The following is a 24,500-nucleotide window of genomic DNA, read 5'->3' as shown; positions in this document are numbered from 1 at the left end:
TAATTCTTAGCCATAAACTTTGTATTATATCATGAATTACAAACAATCAAAATTATTCGATTCCAGAAGGACATTCCTCGTACTCAAAATGCAATTCTGATGTGCTCTCAGGTCCCACAAAAAACATGTGGAAAATGTCGCTATCTGAGCCCTTAAGGCATACATTTTGTGTAGAATGGTTTGTCATTGACACAAGCTGCTAAGGGTAATGTATTCATATTATTTGTTAAAGCAGTTTTACTTACGGCAGATGAAATCGGTGCATATGACTCGAAGTCCAAAACATTGGCTGAAAATAATGAACATGACAAGAAATCATTAAAGACAAATACATTTGTTTACTTCAGTTCAAATAAATGAAATATAACTTAGGCAACCAAAAAAACCTGTTTTATGGGCCCAACCGACCCAGAATTTGCAATAGGAGAATTTTAACATCTTAACAACCAAAAATCACATTTTAATCAAATAACTTTTATTTTATAGTCAAGAGTATAACCATGGGTAATTTCAATATCCTGGCACGTAAGATAACAGAGATGTGATGATGGAGGTAGAACTTTTTGAATGACCCTCGTACATGAGTGCACTAACATGTCCTGATAGGATTTCCAAAGATTATCAGTTTTGGCTCCATAAGCTCTCTGTGCTTAACAGAGATGTGATGATGGAGGTAGAACAGAGATGTGATGATGGAGGTAGAACTTTTTGAATGACCCTCGTACATGAGTGCACTAACATGTCCTGATAGGATTTCCAAAGATTATCAGTTTTGGCTCCATAAGCTCTCTATTTAGGTGTTGTATTTGATCCAAACTTATCTTGGAGTGAACATGTAAATTATATGTCATCTAATGTATCTAAACGTATTGGTGTAATTGGTAGAGTCATGAATTATCTTCCACCTAGTACTGTGAACATGCTCGCTAAAGCTCTAGTCTTCCCTCATTTTGACTATTGTAGCTCTGTATGGAATAATTTCAATGCTTATCATCATCATGAGCTCCAGGTCTTGCAGAACAAGCTTGCTCGTATGCTCCTCCGTGCTGACATCAGAACTCCAATTGACCAAATGATGGAAGACCTGAATTGGGTAAAACTTAATTGTAGATGGGATAATCAATCACTGATTGTTACTTTCAAGTGTCTGAAACAAATAGCTCCATCCTACCTCTCATCTATTTTCACTTTCTCACATGCAACACATAACAAATGTACTCAAGTCAAACCCATAATGCCCTGATTGTTCCTGCATGGAATATTCTTGCTGGTAAAAGAACCTTCAATTACAGAGCTGCAGTACTCTGGAATAATCTCCCTCAGAACATTCGTTCAAACTTCATGGCCATGAGTATGTGTGAGTTCAAGAATGCTATTGCTGTTTAACAATACTGTGTAGCCTATATATAATTATGTAATTATGAGTTTGTTTTTGGTAATGATATATTGTTACTATTACATGTATTAATATTATAATATTTTTTCATGCTTGTATTATACAATGTACATTACTGTATCATTCCCATATCATCATTTTGTATTATAGTATTCTGCACATTTTAATTATTTTTCTACATGTAATTGTATATATTGTCTGATCTGGACCTCTTGGGAGATCAGTACTTATGTATTGAAAGAGCTTACCAGAATAAAGATAGATTGAATGAATGAAATGCAGCTTAGCAGCATTTCTATGGTCTAGCTTTATTCCATTCAAATCAATATAATCATCAAAGCATACCTAAATATATTCACTAGATCTATATATATTCAGTCAATTTTAAATGTGTATTGTTAAGTTATGGACTATTGTTTAGCAATAGTCAACAGGGTTGCCAAACCCGCGATTTGGGCGCCCAATTGGGCGATTTTCAACTTCCGTCCCGCGACAAAGAAAGTGCTCCCGCGATTTCGCGACATTTGGGCTACTTTGAAAATCTCACCCGCGAAATGTATTAAATGTTGGGCGATTTGTGGCAAAGCCGACTTGATCATGATTGCCAATTCTTTCAATGGTCATTCAACAAAAGCACCAAACAAGTAATTCAATAAGCAACTAGTTACAAAACACTCTGTGGTCAGTGTGCTTCCCATAACAATGGCACGCACAGGGAGGGGGCTGGTTAATCGCATCACATGTTGTTGCTAAAGACCACTTGAGCTGGAGGATTATCCTTAGAATACTCCCATCTAAATACTCACAAGTGGTTTAAGACGACTTAAGTTGCTTCTTAGTGGCAGCGGGGTGCCAAGTTTGAAGTTTCTACTTCAACATAAGGGTTTTTTTTCCCGTTGGCGGTTCTTTTGAAATAAAAATGTGTAAACACCTAGTACCGATCCGGGGGCACTCAACACAAATGACCATACGGGTATGCTCCCCGGAAAGACCCCCCCTTTTGGGTTTCGCAGCTCGAAAGACCCCTATATTTGACCAAAATAAAGCTCTGAAAGACCCTTGATTTTGATAATTTCAGCTCTAAAAGACCCCAAAATTGCTCATTCCTCATATTTCTGGGTTTTTTTTCAGGCGATTTTTAACCAAATAGCCCAAAAAGACCCTTGATTTTGACTTTTCGCAGCTCCAAAAGACCCCATTTTACTTGTTCACAGCCCGTTCGCAGCTCGAAAGACCCCTTTTACCGTGCGCCGTCAGCTCCCAAAGACCCACCACCTCAAAATTCGGGAGCATACCCACCAAAAATTTTGATGTGCCCCCAGGGTACCGATACCGCACATTTTCTTTTTTGAAACGGAATGATGATCAAAAGTACCAGCCGGTTTGAATTTGATTAAAAATAGTACATGCACACGTTGTTATCACTCAGCTGAAGGAAATTTTTGTAGGCCTACCCCCTATATTGTAATGAATGGCATGTCTATTAATAAATGTGTTCGTTTTCCTGGTATTTTTTTAAAATAATTTTTGTTCGTTTGTTTATAATTGTTTCAGCATTTCCCCAAAATTAAAAAGATAGTGCAGAACCCCGTCAAAAGTCAACATTTTATTTTCCTTGCAGTTTATTTTTTTCTTTAATTTTTGAAAATGTTTGTTAATTTTTCATTATTTCAATTTGCAGTTTAAACATTTTTTTTCTTCAATTTTATTTTTTTTACTTTAATTTATTTCAATAATTATTTCCACAAAAATTCACAAATAAATTTTCCTTACAGTAGGCCTAAGCCTATAACAAAAAAATCAGTTTTTGTTAGTTTTTTATAATTTATTTCAGCATTAAAAAAAATAGAAAGAAAGGGTGTAGAACCCCCCAGCCGTCTTTTTAATTTTTCTTTTTTTTTTATAACTTTTTTCATTTTTTGTTAGTTTTTTATAATTTATTTCAGCTTTTCCCAAAACTTCCAAAATAAAGGGGGGTGTAGAACCCCCTCAAATCGACTTTAAATTTATCTTCAGCTTTTTTTTTAAATTTATTTATATATTTTTTCAATTTTTTCAGTTTTTGGGGTTTTTTTTAGAATTTATTTCAACATTTTCCAAAATTTCAAAATAAAACGGGGGTGTAGATCCCCCTAAATCGACTTTAAAATTTTGGGCGATTTTTTTGGCTATTTGGGCGACATTTCACGGCTAATACCCGCGACTTGGGCTGAAAAGTTTTGGCAACCCTGATAGTCAATTGATTGTCAAGCAGAACAATTGCAGCCTTTGATGTTTTATTGGTAGACATTGTTTGGCATAGTTATGACTGAAATTGACATTCATTTATGCACATAACATATCATTCATCATTGGTAATGGTAACTGACTGCATGGAACAAGAAGTAAACTTTGTCACTTGTTTTCTGATAAAGTACAATTTTGTTGGCAATTATGTGGCATAGAGAATCACTTATAGATATGTCAAAGGTGAAACAGTTTACAGGAAGAACAACAGACCATAACCTAGAGCTAATATCTACCTGTGCCAGGAGCGGACCATCATTTACAAGCAAGACATTGACAACATTGATGAGAATGCCTATAAATATTAGGTTCATACTGTTCCCTTTCACTACATGTATGTATGCATGTATATATGGTTTAGTGAAAACAGTAATGATAAAAGGTATGTTATCTGATTTCTTATTTAATTATAGTGAAAATGAATTATATTGTTTCAGGAGTGTGTATTACATTTATTGTGCTGTGTCCTTGAGGCTTTAGATATAGCATGGAAAGAAAGCTCTTTCTTCCAAGATATAAGCAATGATGCAGAAAATGCCAATGAAATTTTTGCAAATATTGATATTCATCAATATACCAAATGTCAAAATTTCCAACCAAATTTAACACAAATTGCATGTTGAAGTTTCAACAAATTTATCCAAAAATTATGGGCCAATTTAATAATTTTGTCTATGAAAATTTGTATAAGTTTTGAATAGAATAGACAATTGGGAAACTTCTATTTGAAATACTCCAGTTGTGACAAATATAAAGCCATAATACAGGGGGAGTATGGTTAATGATTAACCAGTTACATTTGAAAAACATACTCCCCTGTGGAAGATATTTCCAAAATCTTCCACAGGGATGTGTGGATTTTAAGGGGTACTACCATGGTAGGTATTATACCCCTGCCCAATTTTGTGCCTATTTTTGCATTTTTTTCAATAATTATAGCGCATTGGGGACAAGTAAGATATGTATATTATAGGGGCAAGGACTACAACTACTGCACTGGAAATTTTATTTCAGCACAGACAACAGTTGTGGAGTTACAGGCAATAATGAGGGAAAACCAATATTTGATCAATAAATCAATAATTACTTGCTTTGAGTTGCTGAATTTTCAGTGCAGTAGTTGTCTCATCTTCTCTGAATATACATATCTTACCTATCACCAATGTGATATAATTTTTGAGAAAAATAGGCACAAAATTGGCCAGGGGTGTAATACTCCCTTAAATGGAATAGCCTAATAGGTGGTCTCAGCATTCGAAATAGGGCCGGTCAGCCGGCCATTGGCCTGTAACTTTTTGGCCTGGCTGGTAACTTTTCTGACTGGCATCTAGTTGCTGGCGGCCTAACTTTTTAAGATCAAGCCGGCTGGCCTGTAACTTTTTGAGGCATATTTCGAACACTGGGTGGTCTGAGAAACATTTGGTTAAAAAGTCATGTGTTCCCCCTTTTTTAAATGTATTTTTTTTAAATATTTTTATAGTTGGGGGTAAGGGAAAACTTTTTTGTTGTGTTATTCAACATTTTCATTTTAATGATCAGACTTTCTTTCATATTTTGGATTTTATTCCATCTTTTGCTTCATATTATATTTAAAAACTGAAGGAACAAACAAAATATTGATCAATTGTGTAAGTCAGGGAGGGGGGTAAATTAATATTGATTATGCTTTGATATTATTGCTCTTAAAGGTGGGTGGTTCAATTCTAACAGATGGTATGTACCTTTGATTTAGCTTGATTTTAATATGCCAATGACTTTTAAGTCAGAATGTTTAAAAACATTCTGATTTAAGTATTGAATTACTCCAGCAAGTTAAAGACCCATTCAGTGCAAAAAAAAAATTGTTTATAAATTGCTTAAAAGTGAAGGATAAGTCATTCAAATTGTCATTTGGTATTTTTGAAATGAAAAATTTGGCAAATAACAAAGAAAACAGCAGTATTGACGAAGTTGAAGCCCCATTCAAATACATGTAGCTAATTTATATACTGTCAGTATATTACAGATTCATGCAAATTCTATTATTTTGTCTTAAATACACAGCTTTTGGCTGAACCACTAGCAGGCTATGTTAGCACATCTATGACAATTATGACAAAGGGTACCAAAATCTGAATTTTGGATGAGCAAATCACTGAATAGGCCTTTAAGCAATATTAATGTGTATCACAGTGTCCATACATGTACATGTAGAACAGTACACAGCTCAGGGTTTTCTTTAAGCATTTTGCTGAAGGGGTATTTTCAAATTTTTTTGACCCTTTCAATTATGAAATTTTCCTCTGAAGGGGTCCAAAACATTGCCCAAACATTTTTATAATATTATTTTTGAAGACATTTTTATGCGTGTTTTTGGAGTAGTGGCGGATCTGAGCAGTCAAAAGGGGGAGGGGCCCGGGCCAATTTTAGAAGAAAAACCTTTTGTGGGCACGTTTTCCCTATTATTGTAGGCCTATAAATTGTGTTAAACATAGGGCCTAAATTGGCAAATGTTGAAAGCAGAAGCGAAAATGGCCACTTGTTTATCCACTACGAAGGGGGTGTCTGAGGGGGATGTCCCCCCACCAGAGGGAAAATTTTGTAAAATGAAGGTCCAATTGAAGCCATTTGGTGCATCATTTTTGCACTATTTAAATCATTGCTTTAAACAGACAAAAGGACCCGAACTCAATTTGCAAAATTTCAGGTCCACTGACAAGTCTTGAGACTCGCAAAACATACGTGCTCGATGCTGACAAAATGTTACGGGCCCTACATATCAGGATTAGGTCCTAAATGTCAAAAGCCGAGAATAAAAAATGCACAATATCGGGTGTTTCTCTATTATAAATCTTTAAATATTTGAACGCGTTGGACTTTGATACTTTAGATTTGAAGGGGTCCACAAAGTGCCTGAACGCATAAATATGCATGTTTTGTGCGTTAAAGTAAACCTTGACACAGCTATTAACCACCAAACTACCAGTTTTTGTTCATACATGCACAAGGCTGTTACCCCCTACAGTAAACAGTATTAAACAGTGAGAAAATAAGAGCTTTCCTGATCCTGCATTTTAATGGGGTAATGTGTGTGTGTAGGGGGTTGAGGCTGTAAATCATTCCACATACTTTCACCTTTAGGAACAGCATCATTTGATTTGACCCTCCACAGACAAAGAATAAATGGGTCATGTGTGAAGCAAAATTATTTATGTATATATAACAAGCTTCATTGATCTTTTGGTTTGATAAAAACTGTTACTCTAATTTAGGGCTGCTAAGAATATGTGATTTTGGAGGCCAAAAAACGCACCCTGAGTTAAAAAAAACACGCAAAAATCTGTGATTTCCCGCCAAAAAACACAGATTTGGAGTGTCCCTGGACCCAACATCAGTGCTGCCATCATGACAACAAATCTGAAAACAAAACTTTAAAAAAAAAAAACATTTTGCAGATTTGGAGAGTCCCTTGATCTACAGTGAAGTACTGCAATCATTTGTGGTTAATTAAAAAAAAATTGGAAAAAAGTTACAAAAAATTACAAGTTTGTATCCATGGGACCGATTTGTGAACTTGTGTTCACTGTATAATCTATTGAAGATATAAAAAAGCATTGGTTTTGTACACAAGTCTATATCTTAAAGTCTATATATTAAAAACAAATAAAAATAATTTGTTGTAAAGATTTTTTCAAAAATGTCAAAAAACGCATTTGGAGCCAAAATATGCAAATTGCACCACAAAAAACGCAATTGCGTATTCTTAGCAGCCCTACTCTAATTTAACTTTGATGCAGAACTATTCCAATTTGTTTTTGTTTGATTTTGTTTTTCAGGTATATTTCACATAGTTTTTCGCTCCTTGGACGTCATTGAATATCTCCTTGACCTGCACGATGCTATCACAAAGAAAGTAGAGAAATGTGATCGGGAAAAAGAAGTTTGTGACAAACAAGACTCTGATGTCATTCAATATCTAGTTGATGTGAATTTAAATCAAGACAAGAAAGATAAATGTACCGAACATGTGTCCTTTATAGTTGCACAAACTCAATTTGAATCAGACTTAGAGGACCAGGTCATGACCTTTGACCAGGTCATCTCAAATGAATGCAATGGATTTGATAGCAACAATGGAAAGTTTAGTTGCCCGATTCCAGGAGTGTATGCGTTCTTCTTCAGCAACACTAATTACGGAGATAAAGATGTTGTTTCACTGATCCAGGATGATGTTCTTGTTGATGCATCTTTGTATGGAAATAATGGAGGCAACAAGGTGGGGGATCAGGTCAGCCGTATGGCTGTGTTGCAGCTGAAGAAGAATGACCAAGTTTGGTTGAAATGTGCCAAAAATGCTGATGTCAAAACTGAACATCTCAAATTTGCAACTTTTTCTGGTTTCTTGCTTTATGAACAATAATGAAAGAAAGACTGAGTAAATACAATATAAATACTTTTGAATGCACTGTAAATATACAGGGGAAAGAAAAATTACACATTGTACACTAGCACAATTAAACATGAATTACAATTGAAACATAACATGCATAGGCAGATCAACCAGAGAAAAACTCTGACTGCGACTACTCATATCCAAAAGTACCCTAGACTTTAGTCCTGTTTATCAGGGGCAGTCTTGTGTAGCTCAGTGGTTAGGGCGTTTGCCCTGTAAGCGAGAGGTCTGGGGTTCAATTCCCTGCACAGACAGATATGTCCGGAGTCTGCCTATGCATGTTATGTTTCCAATGTAATTTCATGGTTAATTGTGCTTGTGTGCGATGGGTGATTCTTCTTTCTCCTGTATTTTGATATATTAAGAATAACATTAAGCATCATTAATTTGATCTTTTGAGTTTGTAATGTTTGAATGTTTCTATGTCCCAGTGTATAATGCGTAAGCCCCTTGTTTGTACTGAAAATAGTTTTCTTACACCAAAACTCTGTGTACATTATATTCATTTGGATTTTTAAAGACATATACATGAGTTGTACTTTGGCCGATTTGGGCTGCATTTTCAGTCATTTTGATTTATTTATTAATGGCTCTCATTTTCATGAAATATAATTTGAGAAAGGATGTTTTTTCAACATTTCTCAAACAATCTGTAAAAAAAATGAATCCATTATTTAATAAATCTACCTTATTATTATTATTATTATTACTCTTTTTTATGATTAGAGCTGGCCTCTACTATTTGTATATTGAGAGCAGGGCTCTAATTTTATTGCTTGAAAAGGAAAGGTTGTGTCTTTTCGAAACGTCTGTCTGGTTTTTAACTTTGTTTATATCTTTTGTGTTATTCCCCCATTGGATGTTGTGTCACATTTTCTCTGTTTTTAATTTTACCCATTGCTAGTGTGACACTGTTTTATCCTTTTGGATCCATCCTTTGGTTCCCTGCTGGTCAGTTGGCACAGATTTTCCCTATTTTTTATATATTATTATTACAATACTTATGACACATGCTCTATGACATCTTACCTTATTTTTCAACAGACAATTCTTGAAAATTGGAATAAATCTCAGTCTCTCTTTCATGAAACATGGTTTCAATTCTGGGTAATAGTTTTCTAACACCTAGCCGCACATCGCTACTTATATCCCCAGGAGGCACACAGGATCACTAATTATCCATTATTATTCACCTCATAACTTGAAACCTATTTATGTAAAGTATATAAAAGTATACATTTTTTGAACGGAAATGAGCTCATAAATCCATTTAAAATGTCAGTTTTGGGTCAAAAAGTACAATTTTTGAGAAAATCCCAAAAAGCGGCTTTTTTGACCAAAAATTTTGGTCCATATAAAAATTTTTTTGAAATTCAAAAACTGTAAAACATGAATTTTATTAATTTAGACAAGTAAATCTAGAAAGTGTTTTTTTATTTTTTCGAAATTTTGCTTAGTTTTTAAAATATAGGCAAAAAATCAGTAAAAACGTGTAACCCGTGTTCAAATTTTTGAATCATGGGTGATAAAAAAAGTTCTAGGCCCTAATTTAAAAAAATGAAAAAACACTATCTAGATTTTGGCCATATCTAAACGTTTGACTTAAAACTTACCTCAGTGATGCTTCATTTAGACGCTATGGCGGACCAAAAATGGTTAAAAGTGGTCAAAAGTGAACTTGCGAAAATCGCGATTTAGAAAAATACAGCGGATTTTAGGTCCATTTTGAAGATTATTCCATAAATATATAATCCGGTGACTTGTGACGTTTGGTCAAGGTTAGAAAATGAGAAGGGCGTCCAACTGCAGCAGATTGGCATTTTTTTGGTGATTTAGAAGGTAAAATATACAATATGACAAAATTATCCGTGCACATTCGGCAGATGTTTATCCACATGGTGTGGCCATTTTATTTACTGCAGTCTTGTTTCCATGGTGCAGCAGAGCTTCCCGGCAAGGCAGCGGCGTTCGTCGGCGTTTGAGGAGCGACAGGGCGCGGACAGACAGACAGGTTACGCGAATAAGTTGCACAGTGCATGGTCGTGTTGCCGCGAACGAAACCATGATTATTTAAGCACAATTTTGTCCTGTTCCGTAAAAAAAAGATCATGCTCTGTATAAAAATTTGCGGACATCAGAACATTAAAAGTAGCATAGAATAACTGACAATTAAGCAATTATTTTAGCAGATAATCAGGAAGTTTTATGAAATGAAGAATAAATTGAGACATAATCATGATAATTGCGATTTCTGTTTTGTACTAATTTTCATAATATTGCTTTAAAAATGCAATGTTTTTAATTTATCGTTTTTGGTGATTTTCCTTTTCTTTTTTTTTTTTTTTTTTTTTTGGTGTTGACAAATATTGCATTTTTATGTTCATTGTCCTTTTCTGAACCGCAAACATGATGTTGTTACTACTGTTGCTTTTTTTTTTAGTTGGAGCTTGAGAGGCACCACAGCGGCCCGTCCGCGCCAAACGCCCGTTATAGCTATTAGCTAGGCCTACACCACAGGAATCCCAAGTAAAATTTTAAAAGATTCTGATGTGTCGCATTACTCAATATTCCATTTTTGTTATTGTAATTGTTTGTTGTTATCATATTTTATTTTTAACTTTTTACGGAATATCAAACACGTACAAAAGTCATAGCCCTATTATAGGCCTAAAGCCACAATAAAGTTGTAAAATATTTTGTACCGCATAGAAAGTGAATAAAATACAACAACAAAAATATAAAAAGTGTGTCTGTTGTTATTTTCAATCAAATAAACGTGTAAAAATTGGGGTAAAAGTTGATTATGTCTTGAATAAACTTCTTGTAAAACGGACAAAAAGTAGGCCTATATGTAAAAAAAGAAAACACGGAGAGGTCACAAGAAAACTGAAAAACACGGAAATTTACATATATAGCCTAACAAAACCGAATTTCAAAAGTAGAAAACGGAACACTTATGACTTTAAATTAGATTATGGTTTATGCAGTAGGCCTACCGTATATTATAGGCATCATGCTATAAAGAGCGTTTTAAAACACTGCATGAAAACATTCAGTTGAAAGCCAGACAAATATTGCAAATAAAAAGGCATCCGCCAAAACATTCGCAAAAAAGTGTTGTAAACCCAAAAGCTTTTATCGCAATCATGGTATATGGTAGACCTAATAGGCCTAGGCCTACTAATGGAAATGTAGTTAAAATGGGTTATGAAAAAAACACGTAATTTGCGTTTTCGATTATATTTCTCGTTTGAAATTATTATTTAGCATTAAAACATTCATGAAAATGCTTTCATAAACGCGTGCTCGCTATGTCGATTTCAAATATCGACATTTTTGACATAGAGTTGTAGGCCTATGCCTAGATGGTCGATATGATGTATTGAAATGTCAACGTTTTTGACATTGCGTTAATGGTCAATCAGGAGTAGAGAACGTTTGAAAACGAATCTTAAATCCGTGTTTTGATAACAGAGGCCCCCGATCCAAGGCTGGGACTGCATAAAATATAAGCTAATATAATAGGCCTATATTCTTGTCCAACTACACCAACTTGGTAAATCAAATAATAACAATGAAATGAATGAATGAATGAATGAAATAAAACAAATTTTTAAACATAAAATAATAAGCCTAATGATGTACTATAAGGGCTAAGTCTAGCCTAGTAGCAAAATATTTAGGGCCTACGTTTTCTATCGTAGCCTAGGCCTATCTACCAGATTACGGGTAACTACTTCCTAAATTTCATCTTTTCAAGTTCAGAATGAAACTTGAAAAACAAAACAAAAACAAACAGAAAAATCACTATTATGTTCATATATAAAAAAAACACCTATAATTTATACCACTATATCAGCACTTTTTTGGCGAAATTTATCGAGTAGGCCTACTGATTCTGGGACGGGGACGGTGGTGGTCTGTCGGCCCGCAGTTTCGCAATGCAATGGTGCAAGCTTTACCTACCTTGGACATGTTGGAAGAGATCAATACGATAAACTACGGTAGTGATCGCGATTGGCGACTCCAGCGCCTCAATCAGTAATCACCTCGCCTATCCAGTTATACCATGTGTGCGTGTCTTTGCTAGCTGTATCGCCGTGCAGCGTTCGCTAGAGAACGCGATCTATTGCGGAAAAACAATGATTTATTTGCTTTTGCCTTTTGACGAATTTTTAATGAAAAAGGGTCTTTAAAATAGCTTTTCTTATGGTTCAAATTTTAAGATTTTTAAAAAATCTATTAATGACAAGATAAAATACGGTTTGAAGATGACATTAGTGATGAAAACTCAATTTTGGCCATGTAACACTTCAGTGATCCTGTGTGCATCCTTGAGGTCCTTGCATAACAAACCTAATGGGTGGGGATGTGTGGCTGCATGGGTGTTAGAGAACATACCCAGAATTGATCTATTGGTGATATAAAACTATTTTAACTATTTTTGTTGATGGTAAAACTATTGAATGATAATCTACCAATGAACCACCTATCACATTAGAGAATGAATTTGGAGAAAACCTTCTGATAATTACAAATACTCACTGAGCAGCAAGACCTTCCCTCTAAGCTTTTAATCCGATAAGCTGATTATCTATTTGTTTTCATGAATTGGAAGACATTCTTTGATGTATTACTGAGCTCAATCATCTGAAATTACTGGAGCGTGAGCCATACACCCAGGCTGGTGGCTCAGCTTAGTATTTTATTAACAGAAGGTTTTCTCCAAATTCGTTTCCTAATGAGTGATATAAAGAATAAAACTTGAACATACCATCTGTTGCAGCCATCTTTTGCTGGAAATATGTCTCCACTTGCATATTTCTTATTATGGAATTCACAAACTGAAATCAAAAATTAAAATCATAAAAATATCATAAGAGCAGTGCACTAATACTAACAAGACATTTAGACTGTACAATTCTATACCTCTAAACAAGGGGTTTTTAATGAAAGAGACAAAAGGCAGACACCCTCCACAAAACAGTACAATAGTTCATATAGCTGCCTGTATTAGTAATATAGTTGCTCAAACTCCAAATAATGTTTATGTGGAGGGTGTCTGCTTTTTGTTTCTTTTGTCCAAAAAACCCTTATTTAGAGGCACCTTATTATGTATGTGCCTGTGCACAATAAATCTTGCTAAAATGGTATCTTAACCCTAACTGTGCCGTATACTACAAAATACTACTTGATATATGCGCTGTTCGTGCATGCATCCCACGTGGTGTGATGACGCAATCGCCCTAAGTGATATATAGGCACGGTTTCAGCTGGCCAGCGAAGCCCAAGACCCGTGGCAAGGTGTCGCCGACCGTGTGCTTGGCATGCGAGGGGTCTCGGGTTCAATCCCACCCAGAGCAAACAACTTCTTTCCTTCTTTTCTCTTTTATTCCTTCCTTCTTTCCCTTCCCGTCGCCGAAAAAGCCCCTAGGCGGTTAGGGTTAAGTTACCACTAATATTAATTGTTATACATTGTACCATATGTATGTATATTGTACACCTTTATGGTCCACTTGAAGTAATACATTGCATCTACACCCCTTGATCCATTTGTGACTAGTTTTGCATTTTTCTCATAATATAACAAAACACTGTAAAAAAAGTTATGTATATTATAGGGGCAAGAAATCCAATTACTTCACTGAAATTTCAGTGATTCAAGACAAGTGGTTCATTATATATGTTAAGAAATGAGGTACCTTCTTTCTAGCGGTACCTCTATTCTTATCATAAATAATGTACCGCTTGAGTCACTGAAATTCCAGTGTAGTAACTGGATTCCTTGCCCCTATAATATACATAACTTTTGTTACCAGTGTTGTGTTATTATTTTTTGAGAAAAATGCAAAAATAGTCACAAATTTATCAAGGGGTGTAGTACCACCTTAAAGGTTGATTAATAAATTGTCACTTGAATGTAATGCAAGAGGTAAACAAATCACATAAAATGCTGTGTCCTTCCTCTTCAGGATAAAAGAAGCCCGGAGGGGCCACTTACATTACGTGATGGACACCATACTCATGTATGGACTCTCAAAACGCACCCTTAACGAGTATTACTCAGCTCGTGCAAAACATATCCTAAACAAGTATTTTGCCATTTTTTAACACTAATAAAGTAAAAATTCATGTTCATTTTGTTGTTTAATATAAGTAGTTTGAAGTTCCTTAATGTTTTACCCTACGATTTGTTCTGATAGAAGCCAAACATAGCCTATTTCACCCTTTTTTATTTTGCCATTAAACTTTGGTACCCTAAAAAAGCCTAAGCAAGTATTTTGCATGGAAAAGTATACCCTTTTTTCCCGATTTTGGCAATTCTGACACCCTTTGCACTGTACGCCACAGACATCGCCTGTTCGTGAAAAAACTACCCTTTTACGCGTTTTTGTACACGAGCATGGTGTCCACCTTGTAATGGCAGTGGCCCCCCCGGGAAAAGAAGGAAAACTCAGGGGGGTTCACTTGGAATATTATTTGGTACGCATGCTCATCACAAAAAATGTTGAAAGAGGGTGGAATTTTTACCTGTTAGTGTCATTGATGTCTTTAGGAAAAGGGGTACTTTTTAAGGGTAATCTTTGATATTTAGGGTTCTAATTTTAACCCGCCTAAGGGTCACTTAAGGGTCACTTATTCGCAGAATGTTCATCATAAGGTGAAATAGATGGGTCTAGAGATGGTGTTCAGATAATTAATAAGTAATAGAGCAAAACAAAGAAAATGAATCAATGTAGTTCCAGAATTGGAATTGCACACTATGTCATTTAGGGGTCCGTTTTGGTGCCTTATGCAACGTAGGGGGTAAAATTTCTTATATCTTACACCAATAAAGGTGAAATTTCCTACAACAAACATCTCATGGTTTTGTATTGACTTTTGCACATCATATAGGGGCTTCCCTCAAATATAACAAACAATTTTGTGCTCCCTCATTTGATGCAGGCCTTACAGCAAGTCCTTGTGGGCAGCATATTTGAGAAACCCTGCTTTACCAAATCTTTGCATGGTATTCCCATACAGTGGTGGCGCCAGGAATTTTTTCGGGGGGAGGGGGGAGGGGAAGTGAAGTTAAGGGGTCACAGACAAAATTGCAGCAAAAAGTGGAAATTTGCATGATTTTGGCTTTTTACTGGGGGCAAGAGTTCTGACAGGGAGGGGTAATGCCCCCATTCCTGTGGCACCGTCACTGTTCCCATATTAGTAAATGTGACCTAGTGTACTTACAGCAATTCCTTGTTGTACATTCTAATGTTCCATTTACGCAAGTGCTGCAAAAAATGTAACAAATACATTTGTACAGACAAGGTCAGTTAATTTAATATGCAAGGATGATGTGAAACATGTATGATGGAAATTTTGTCTGCTTTACTTTAAAACTTAACTTGTCAATTATTTTAATTGCTTTTAAATATTCTGTTGGCTTCATACGAATATTGGCAATGTTTTGCAATAATAAATTCTTGCCCAATGGTTAATAGCATCATAAAGCCGGCATCTTGACTCTCTGATCTTGTCCTCCTCACTCTTGTCACACACACAAACGAGAACACCCCAATGTGAACCAGTAGTGTGCTACCGCAAGTATAATCATTATATTACCGTAATAATATGGTGGGCATACATTTCATGCACACACATGAAATCACCCTGTTTTACCATGGTACGTCCTATATGGTTAATGGTACCCCTAAATGATGCAGCAAAATCTTTGCTTTATTTATTTATATCATTCTTATTTTCAATGTCTCTATTCTCCTAAAGTGCCCAGGTACATGTAAATTATTTCTAAATTAGATTGAATTAATTTATGCTATATCGGTGATATGATTTGCTTGTTCAGAGGGAATTATTTAAAGATTGTAATCAATAGTGATAGCTCACATACCATTCATTACAGTTGTCAACATCAAGTTTTGTTTCTCCATTGTGATACTTTCTGAAATCTTTTACACATGCTGAAAAGAATAAAGAATTACATTAAGACAACTACTTTTTGTTTTCTTTGTTAATCAACAAGCTTGATGAATATCTATGAAAAATAAGTGAAACAAATTTTTTTCTATATTACTGTATACAAATGTAACACCATCTCCATGTGCAATTATCTTAATACTAATTATGGCGTGTCCGTCCGTCTGTCCTCTGTCCGCTGCTATCGCGTTCAAGCGCGATGCGTTATCGCGATTTCAAGGTCTTAAATCGCGTGCTCATGTGTGCTATCGCGGAGTATCAACGGGGTGTGCGCCGAGTGCGGTACCGCATCGCGCATCGGAAAGCATAACAGTGTGACAGGTGCATCTCATCAGACCAATCTAGGCCTTTTTCAAGACATGATTAACATAAAATATCTTAGGTGCATCTCATCAGACCAATATATCTAGGCCTTTTTCAAGACATGATTAACATAAAATCATCAGTTATGGTAAGGCCTATATAACCCGTTTATGTTCACATTTCTCCCGACTGAATTGACGGCCTACATCCAGATACTACTAGAATCTCTGGTGTTTTTGGGTCCTCCATCCAATGTGGTAGCAGGACAGGACTTGAAAGAGGCGAACGATGTGTTTTCAGATTATGGGTACCGATGTAAAGCGCCACAGCTACAAAACAGAGTTGATTAAGTTGTGAGAGACGTATATCGTAGTAGTTTGAAAGGTCAGGACAAGTATTATGGGTAACGGTGTTAGGTAATTAGAGATAGGCCTATCACGAGAACCGCCCAACCCGAGAACCGCGAAATCTAGTAGTCTATATATCTACCTCCAGTCAACGCTAAGCGCTACACAGCACACACTGAACTTCGAAGTAAGTGCCACTAACTGGAGGTAGTGAAATAGACTATAGGGAGTATCACTGTTTGGTCAAACCTTGTAAGCTTGTAAGTAGGAAATTAGATGTCAACATTTAATAAAGCAAGTATATGAGAGGTTTAAAAGTTGCTACATGTCCAAAATTCTTCACAAAAAATCACTCAACCAGTTATAAAGTATGATTACATAATGTTATCTTTACATACTTTTGGTCATCAATTATTTGTTTTTTACAAACTCAAAGAATTTTGTTTGGGATAAGTGAATGAGATGATATGGATATTTTTAAGTAGTTTTGAACAATTGGCTTTTATGTCTTTTGCCAAAACTAATGCCCTGACCCCTGGCAGAAATTTGATATAGTTTTGATAGTATCAAAATCGTATCAAAATTGTATCAAAAAGTGCTGTATCAAAACTGTATCAAAATGGGACATTTGATATATATCAAAAATGTATCAAAATATATCAAAATGTATCAAAATATATCAAATTGTATCAAAATATATCAAATTGTATCAAAAAGTATCAAACTATATCAAATCATGTCAACTTTGATACAATTTGATTTTGATATGATTTGATACACTTGAAAGATTTTGATACAATTTGATACACTTGAAAGATTTTGAAATGTATCAAGCTGGAATTCTGCAAGCTCAAATCAATCAAAAGACAAAAATCTATGTATGAGCTATATGCTACAAACATTACTTGGACTACCACTTCATCTTAGGTGTATATTGGTTTTGAGCATACTACATGTAGCCTAACATTCCACATCACTGTGGATGCATAGTTTTGTCATTTCCCTCATGTGTAGAAAATACATGTACACTAATCCTGGGAGACTAATAAACATCAGAGCATTCAATTCAGTCGTTCTTGTTTGATTTCTAAGAAATTTTACATTTCTTTTATAAATAGTAGATAATGCCTATTATTATTTATATCAGGCTTTTGAGCGATACAATAAAACTGTATATTGTACAATATTTGCAAAATACCCGGATGCAATGCAATATTTTTAAAATATTGTACGCGTATCGCGTACTCGTCGCGTGTTACCAGGGTGACAGCACCAACACGCGTCATGATACAACAGCACAACAATACACTACAGACACCGTGACGGCTCACTGGAGATTTCGTACTGTATAAACAAGTAAAATCACAAATGTAATTCGCGGCAATTCTGGATGGTTAAACCTTAGGAAATATAATCCACATCTACAAATAAACCTATATATAATTATTCCGAAATTGTCTTTGGAGAGTAAAGAGCAGAAAACAAGAAGGTCAAAAGGTAAGCTTACATTACAATACACATTTGTTAAACCCGGTGGCTAGGTATTAAGCTTAAAATTTCATTTTACCGCATAGCAAAAGCCTAATATAAATAATAATAATAATATTGAATGGCTTATTTTCGTGTGATACAAGAATATATTGCACTCGATAGAAAAATATTGCACTCCTCTTCGACTCGTGCAATATTTTTCTATCTCGTCAATATATTCTTGTATCACACTCAAAGCCATTCAATATTATATAAATACTTACATCCCCATTCTGGGTCTTGGCACACATTACCGCATCCATTAGAGCAGCATTTCTCTTCATCTCCACACTCACTATCTCTAAAACAGTGGTTAACACAGGCACCTAATGGAGCAGCTTCATCCACAAGTGGACATATGCCTTCTTTAGGAACTGAAAAAGGAATGGTAATATAATGGTGAATTCAAAGGTATGATAATAGTGAAAATATTATTGCAATTCATAATCATTGTACAGGGCTACTTTGACTTGTTTGATTGGTTGATATTTGTATTTCTTTAAAAGATGACTGTCTCAAAGACCATAGGCGTAGATCCTGGGGGGGGATGGGGGATAAACCCCCCAATATTTTGCCAGGGGGGGATGGTCCATACAATCATCCCCCCATGATGATGCCTGAATATGGCTTTCTGACCAAATTAACTTCATATGTGACATGATCAAGGGGAATGAGTCACATGTCGGCCCTGGTCGAAAATGAGTTTACACATGTTTCTTAAGAGGACATTCAGAGCTTTCAGAAACTGAAAACCGCATGTTGATACGACTTTTCTTTGTGAAGCTACATTAATTTATCAATCGCTGAAAACAATATAAAACAAAAGAATTTTAATACTTTCTTTGCCAATATCTCAAAATCAATATTAGCGACATCCGACTCATTTCCCTTGATCGTGTCACATATTTGCCCATTTTGGCCCCCAAAATGCAAATATCACACACTTCGCGCGCATTTATACCACTTTTGCACCATATTACATCAGTTTAGCTTCAAAATAGCAAATTTTACCAATTCTACCATAAACTTATTCTATCACCAAAAGGTGCTGGATTCACTACATGTGTACTTCAAGAACTTTTTTCAAACCCCACCCCCCCATGTCAAAAAGAAATCTATGCCACTGTCAAAGACCCATATTTTAATGAAAGTTTTTGGGTCCTATTTCTCACCAGCACCAACTTCTCTTTTTTGCCAACTTCTATTATTTTAATGACAAATTCATAAAAGGAATATATCAACAATTACAACTCAAAATGGCAGGCCTGTCATTCTGATGGTTTATCAGATTTTCTTAGCAATGAGGAATGAGGATATAGTCAAATGGTTTAATAATAACAATGGTTGTGACTCTCTCATTATGTTCCTCGTGCTCCCACAACTTGAACTTGTAATATTTCTAATGAAAGTTTTATAATTTGCACAAAACTTTAAAATGTATTATCAAATGATCACAATTAGGTGCTTATGAAGTTATTTTATGCGGTAATCCTGGTGTGCCCTATATCAATGATGTGTAATAATGAAAGTATGTCAAATGATGAATATCAAATGCATGAAATAGGACTCAGTGAATCAACTTCCGTAGCCAAATGTGTATGTTAAGTACATAGGAGATAATTATCCACGACACTGAAATAAAGAAACCCTCACACCAATTTTGGACCTCTTGTCAGTCATTCAGAAAGAATGCATAATTTATTCGTGCAATGCTTTGAGAAAATTCATTGGAATCAGCCAGCTAATATTTATTGATTTATGGTCAACTTTTTTTTTTTTTTTATTTACCCGACCGAGCCTCCCAAACAATTACTTGAAAGCCAGTTAAGCCTATAAACCAAAAGTTCCCTTAACGGGGAATGCACTATCTAACGATCGAGACAATATAAAGCCTCCATCTAACAATGGATAGAATATAAAGACTGCATCTAACGATGACAATATAAAAAGCATGCGGACTTACATATATCAAAAGAAATTAAATGGCTGACCCCTTTCTCATTTTCATATTATATTCATATTTAGATTACATGGTGGGCATCAGTAGAAACCAACGCCAAATCTTCTAGTAGGCAAATACCCCGAAGATTGGAAAGACTAAATAGAATTTATTAATGTAATATATGTATAATTATGTACATTAAATTGATCATTTTAGAAAAATGATCCAAAAAACTGTCCCAGATTCCTTGACACACATTGTCATGCTTTGAAAGCTTATGATATCGTATACATCACTCGGTTATGATGCCTACTCTAAATACAATAGGACAGCCTACCCTAGAATTCAACGCGATAACTAGCCGACTGCATAAACCTCATAAAAACTTGATTACAATATTTCCTTTTTATATTTTGTTGAACAAGAAAAATCTGAGGGCATAGTACTTGGCCCCTGTCTAGCTACCCATGCCAACCTGGTGTTGATTCCTTCCTTCCCGCTATACACAACATTCCTCAACCAAAATACCGCCCAAGACTGAAATGGCATAAATTTTAACAATTTTACTAATGCTTCTGAAGAAGAAGCAACTTAACCACTATTTTACAACGATATTTGAACATTTATAACTGCGCCACAGCATAAAAACGTGTTGCTGAATTAGAACTGAACCTGAAATGATCTATTTACGCACTCTCACACCTTAGTCATATTATTACGCATACGGAAAGAACATCAGTATATTCTAACCCGAGGGCTCTCAACCAATTATGTTTTCCTTTCTCCTTCCAGACTCAAAATGGTACAATTTAAAATTAATTTTACTAGTGCTTCTGAGGCAGAAGCAAACTTCACCACACTATTTCACTGAGAATAATATTACAGCTGCGCAACAGAATAGAACATGTTGCTGAGATAGAAACTGAAGCAGAAGTGAACTACTCACACACGTACATCCATATAGTCACACTATTATGCAACACAAAGACCCGTGACATCCAACATATTCTGATTTCATTTCATTCTTAATTACATTTTGACTTAACGATGAAACCTTTATGTGATTTTTCTCACTCTTGCGATACTTATTTATGACGCCCAGTCCACTATTTTGATCAATTTTAATCCGATCAACCCTGACATAAAGGGAGTGGTGGGTGGGAAAATGTTACGCACGCTATGAATGCTTGCACGACAAAGAATGAATCCAAATAGCGACAACCCGTGCTGAAGTCCTGCCCGCGAAACTATCACGTGACTTCACTACGGTAGGCGATTCCAGCCACCGGGAAAATAGTGAAACTATCACGACTTCACTACGGAAGGCGATTTCAGCCGCATGGATAACTGTGTTTTCATTCGACAAGCGAATTAAACTGCATTATCCACGACACTGAAATAAAGAAACCCTCACACCAATTTTGGACCTCTTGTCAGTCATTCAGAAAGAACGCATAATTTATTCATTTAATGCTTTGAGAAAATTCATTGGAATCAGCCAGCTAATATTTATTGATTTATGGTCAACTTTTTACGCTCATGATAATTACCCGACCGAGCCTCCCAAACAATTACTTGAAAGCCAGTTAAGCCTATAAACCAAAAGTTCCCTTAACGGGAATGCACTATCTAACGATAGAGAAAATATAAAGACTCCATCTAACAATGGATAGAATATAAAGACTGCATCTAACGATGACAATATAAAAAGCCGCGGACTTACATATATCAAAAGAAATTAAATGGCTGACCCTTTCTCATTTTCATATTATATTCATATTTAGATTACATGGTGGGCATCAGTAGAAACCAACGCCAAATCTTCTAGTAGGCAAATACCCCGAAGATTGGAAAGACTAAATAGAATTTATTAATGTAATATATGTATAATTATGTACATTAAATTGATCATTTTAGAAAAATGATCCAAAAACTACCAACCAAGTTCCTGGACAAGTCAAGGAACTTGCCAGACCCCACCCCCCCCTCTGTTTGCAGTTTATGCTCTTCATGCCATCTACTCCTCCGCCGTGCTTTGCGGTGAAGAAAATGATTGACGGTTCATTCAACCAATGCATTACATGTTATATTTGGAATACCCAAAAGTCTGACAGGTAAGTGCAATAAATACTACTAGGTTTAGGCTTTAACTAGGTTGACGACATGACACTGGATCAACCGACATGAGCATTCGTACTGTTGGAAATGAATGCCTGAATAATTTGTTTATTGGCTAATTCTTTTATCTTTTGGGTAGATTTACGTATGCGAAAACCCAATGCCAAACAAAGCAAACAAACCCCATGATAATTACTTCATTATTGGAATTATTGGAATTTTCATCCCTCAGAGCCTACATGTGATGTTCACATGTAGGCCCTACATATGTCACTGTCGACTTCTCATAGCCATTGTTATATTTGCCTAGATTGGAATAACCCAACAAAAGAATATCTGAATAATTTGTTATTGGCTAATTCTTCTTATCTTTTGGGTAGATTTACGTATGAGAAACCCAATGCCAAACAAAGAAAAAATGCCCCATGATTATTAGCCTAGTTCATTATTGGAATTATTTGATTTTTCATCCCTCAAGGCCTACATGTGATGTTCAAATGTAGGCCCTATATGCTCACTGTCGACTTCACATCTTTTGACAAATACCCATACATGTTTCCTGCCCACTAAGGTGAATTTCCTTTTGTCTCTGGGGTCAACTAGGTGACCCTATTTAACATTCTGACGTAAATACACCGTAGAAGATCATACCGTAATTTGATTAATAAATAATATTTATTTCTTATATAGCGCAATTACATCAAAAGAACTCAAGGCGCTTTACAAAACATGGTATTAAATCCACATACATTTGTAAAAATGAGAAGAATATTTGAGTTTACAATATTTAGAACATACAAAGAGTTCGAGCAAATATATTAAAGCCAGTTTAAAAAGACAATCAAAATATTGCACAGCGTAAGCCTAAATGGACATGATTAATCAAGATGCAATTAACTGTGAAATATACATTATAAACCACGCAAAATTGCAAACAATGCACATAGTACATATTGCACAACATAAATGCAACAGTAATTTCGAGATCAAAAAAGCAAGAAGCCATGCAATATGCATTATGCAAAAAATTTAATTAAGTCTTCATTTAATAGACACAATTTAAAACCACAACTCTGTCTTACCAACTTGCGGTGAAGATTTCTGTTCTTTGTTTGATAGGTACAATAAGAGCATAAAATACCATAACTTGATAATAAGGATGAATTCTGGACTTAATTTGATAGATCCAACTAAGCAAACTATTTACCTTCCATTTGTTGTGTAAAATCGCTCTACTACATTTAGCCATTAACTATATAATTATATGTAATATGTTACTATGACTTTTATGCTGCCTCTAAGTGAATACCTAAGTCTATATATAATAGCCCTTTTTGATAGATACCATTAAGAAAGACCTGTAATACTATAAAATTGTTTAACTTAATGACCATGAAGAGATCTGGTCTTCGTTTGGTAGATACAGGTAAGAAAATATTTGCCTCAATTTGTTAAATTTCCCAAAAGGTAAACATAATTCATCTTTTTGTTTTATTCATCTGAACCCGTCAATAATATATAGTAATAATAAAGAAACATTTATGAAGCGCTAAAACAGAAGTCGCTAAGCGCTTGCAAGGCATGCCCTAAATACTAAATTATACAACAAATTATAAGTACATCAAACATGATAATTCAAATTCAAATTTACATATCAAAATAACATCAAACTACAGAAAGCATGATAAGCACACCAAAACTATATAAAGCAGGTAATATTGAAACAAAATTATAGCAATATCATCATAAAATCAATGTACATGAACATATGCCATAGAGTTAAAAAGAAAACCACCGGGTTTTTCGATAAAAGCAGAAGAAACATCCGTGGGCCCGTCACCAAGAAGCCACTTGCACGCTATTATTAAAAATGACGATGCGATAAAGAAGTAAGGGAGAGGTTACTAGTACTTCACCCTTTATGGATACACAGATCCAAAATACACAAATGGCAAGGCATCAATATTTATGCATAACGCCTGATTTGATGAGTAATATTCCAATCCCATTGTTTTCTGCCATAACGCTTGTCGCTATTTGTCCAACTTCGCCAAAAGTCAAGTTGTTCGATGTGGAATGACCCTTGTTTGTACCAATATATCAAAGATAATTCATGCAATAACATAATTGGTTAGTCGAGGGCTTAATGTATGGAATTTTATTAATTGA

General features: G+C 35.2%; 2 protein-coding genes and 1 non-coding gene across 4 annotated transcripts in view; 2 read left to right on the top strand and 1 right to left on the bottom strand.

Annotated features, from left to right (window-relative positions):
- The window catches only part of LOC140153165 (uncharacterized), a 69,973-nt gene that overhangs the window by 3,941 nt on the left and 41,532 nt on the right, over window positions 1-24,500 (bottom strand). For both annotated transcript variants that reach the window (XM_072175832.1, XM_072175833.1), the window contains 5 exons: window positions 18,496-18,645; window positions 16,006-16,075; window positions 15,345-15,388; window positions 12,889-12,958; window positions 246-289 (listed from right to left, as the gene is read on the bottom strand). In XM_072175832.1, coding sequence (XP_072031933.1) covers window positions 246-289; window positions 12,889-12,958; window positions 15,345-15,388; window positions 16,006-16,075; window positions 18,496-18,645 — 378 coding nt within the window. The remainder of the gene's footprint in view (window positions 1-245; window positions 290-12,888; window positions 12,959-15,344; window positions 15,389-16,005; window positions 16,076-18,495; window positions 18,646-24,500) is intronic.
- Window positions 3,726-9,426, top strand: LOC140151872 (uncharacterized). The gene is made up of 2 exons (XM_072174187.1): window positions 3,726-4,064; window positions 7,498-9,426. The coding sequence occupies exons 1-2, from the start codon at window positions 3,830-3,832 to the stop codon at window positions 8,079-8,081; spliced, it is 819 nt and encodes a 272-aa protein (XP_072030288.1). The 5' UTR covers window positions 3,726-3,829; the 3' UTR covers window positions 8,082-9,426.
- On the top strand, window positions 8,295-8,368 carry Trnat-ugu (transfer RNA threonine (anticodon UGU)). Its single transcript has one exon. It is a non-coding gene; the product is annotated as a tRNA-Thr (tRNA).

The sequence above is a fragment of the Amphiura filiformis genome, chromosome 5, assembly GCF_039555335.1.
Source record: "Amphiura filiformis chromosome 5, Afil_fr2py, whole genome shotgun sequence".
Taxonomy (NCBI): domain Eukaryota; kingdom Metazoa; phylum Echinodermata; class Ophiuroidea; order Amphilepidida; family Amphiuridae; genus Amphiura; species Amphiura filiformis.
The sequence above is the reverse complement of the archived record's forward strand: the minus strand, read 5'-3'. Positions and strand labels throughout refer to the sequence as shown.

Bases quoted from the DNA above. Each gene is read 5' to 3' on its own strand.
- LOC140151872 (XM_072174187.1), top strand. From the start codon at position 3,830: ATGTGGCATAGAGAATCACTTATAGATATGTCAAAGGTGAAACAGTTT. The intron at 4,065-7,497 runs GTATGTTATCTG...TTTGTTTTTCAG, and splicing joins GAAAACAGTAATGATAAAAG to GTATATTTCACATAGTTTTT.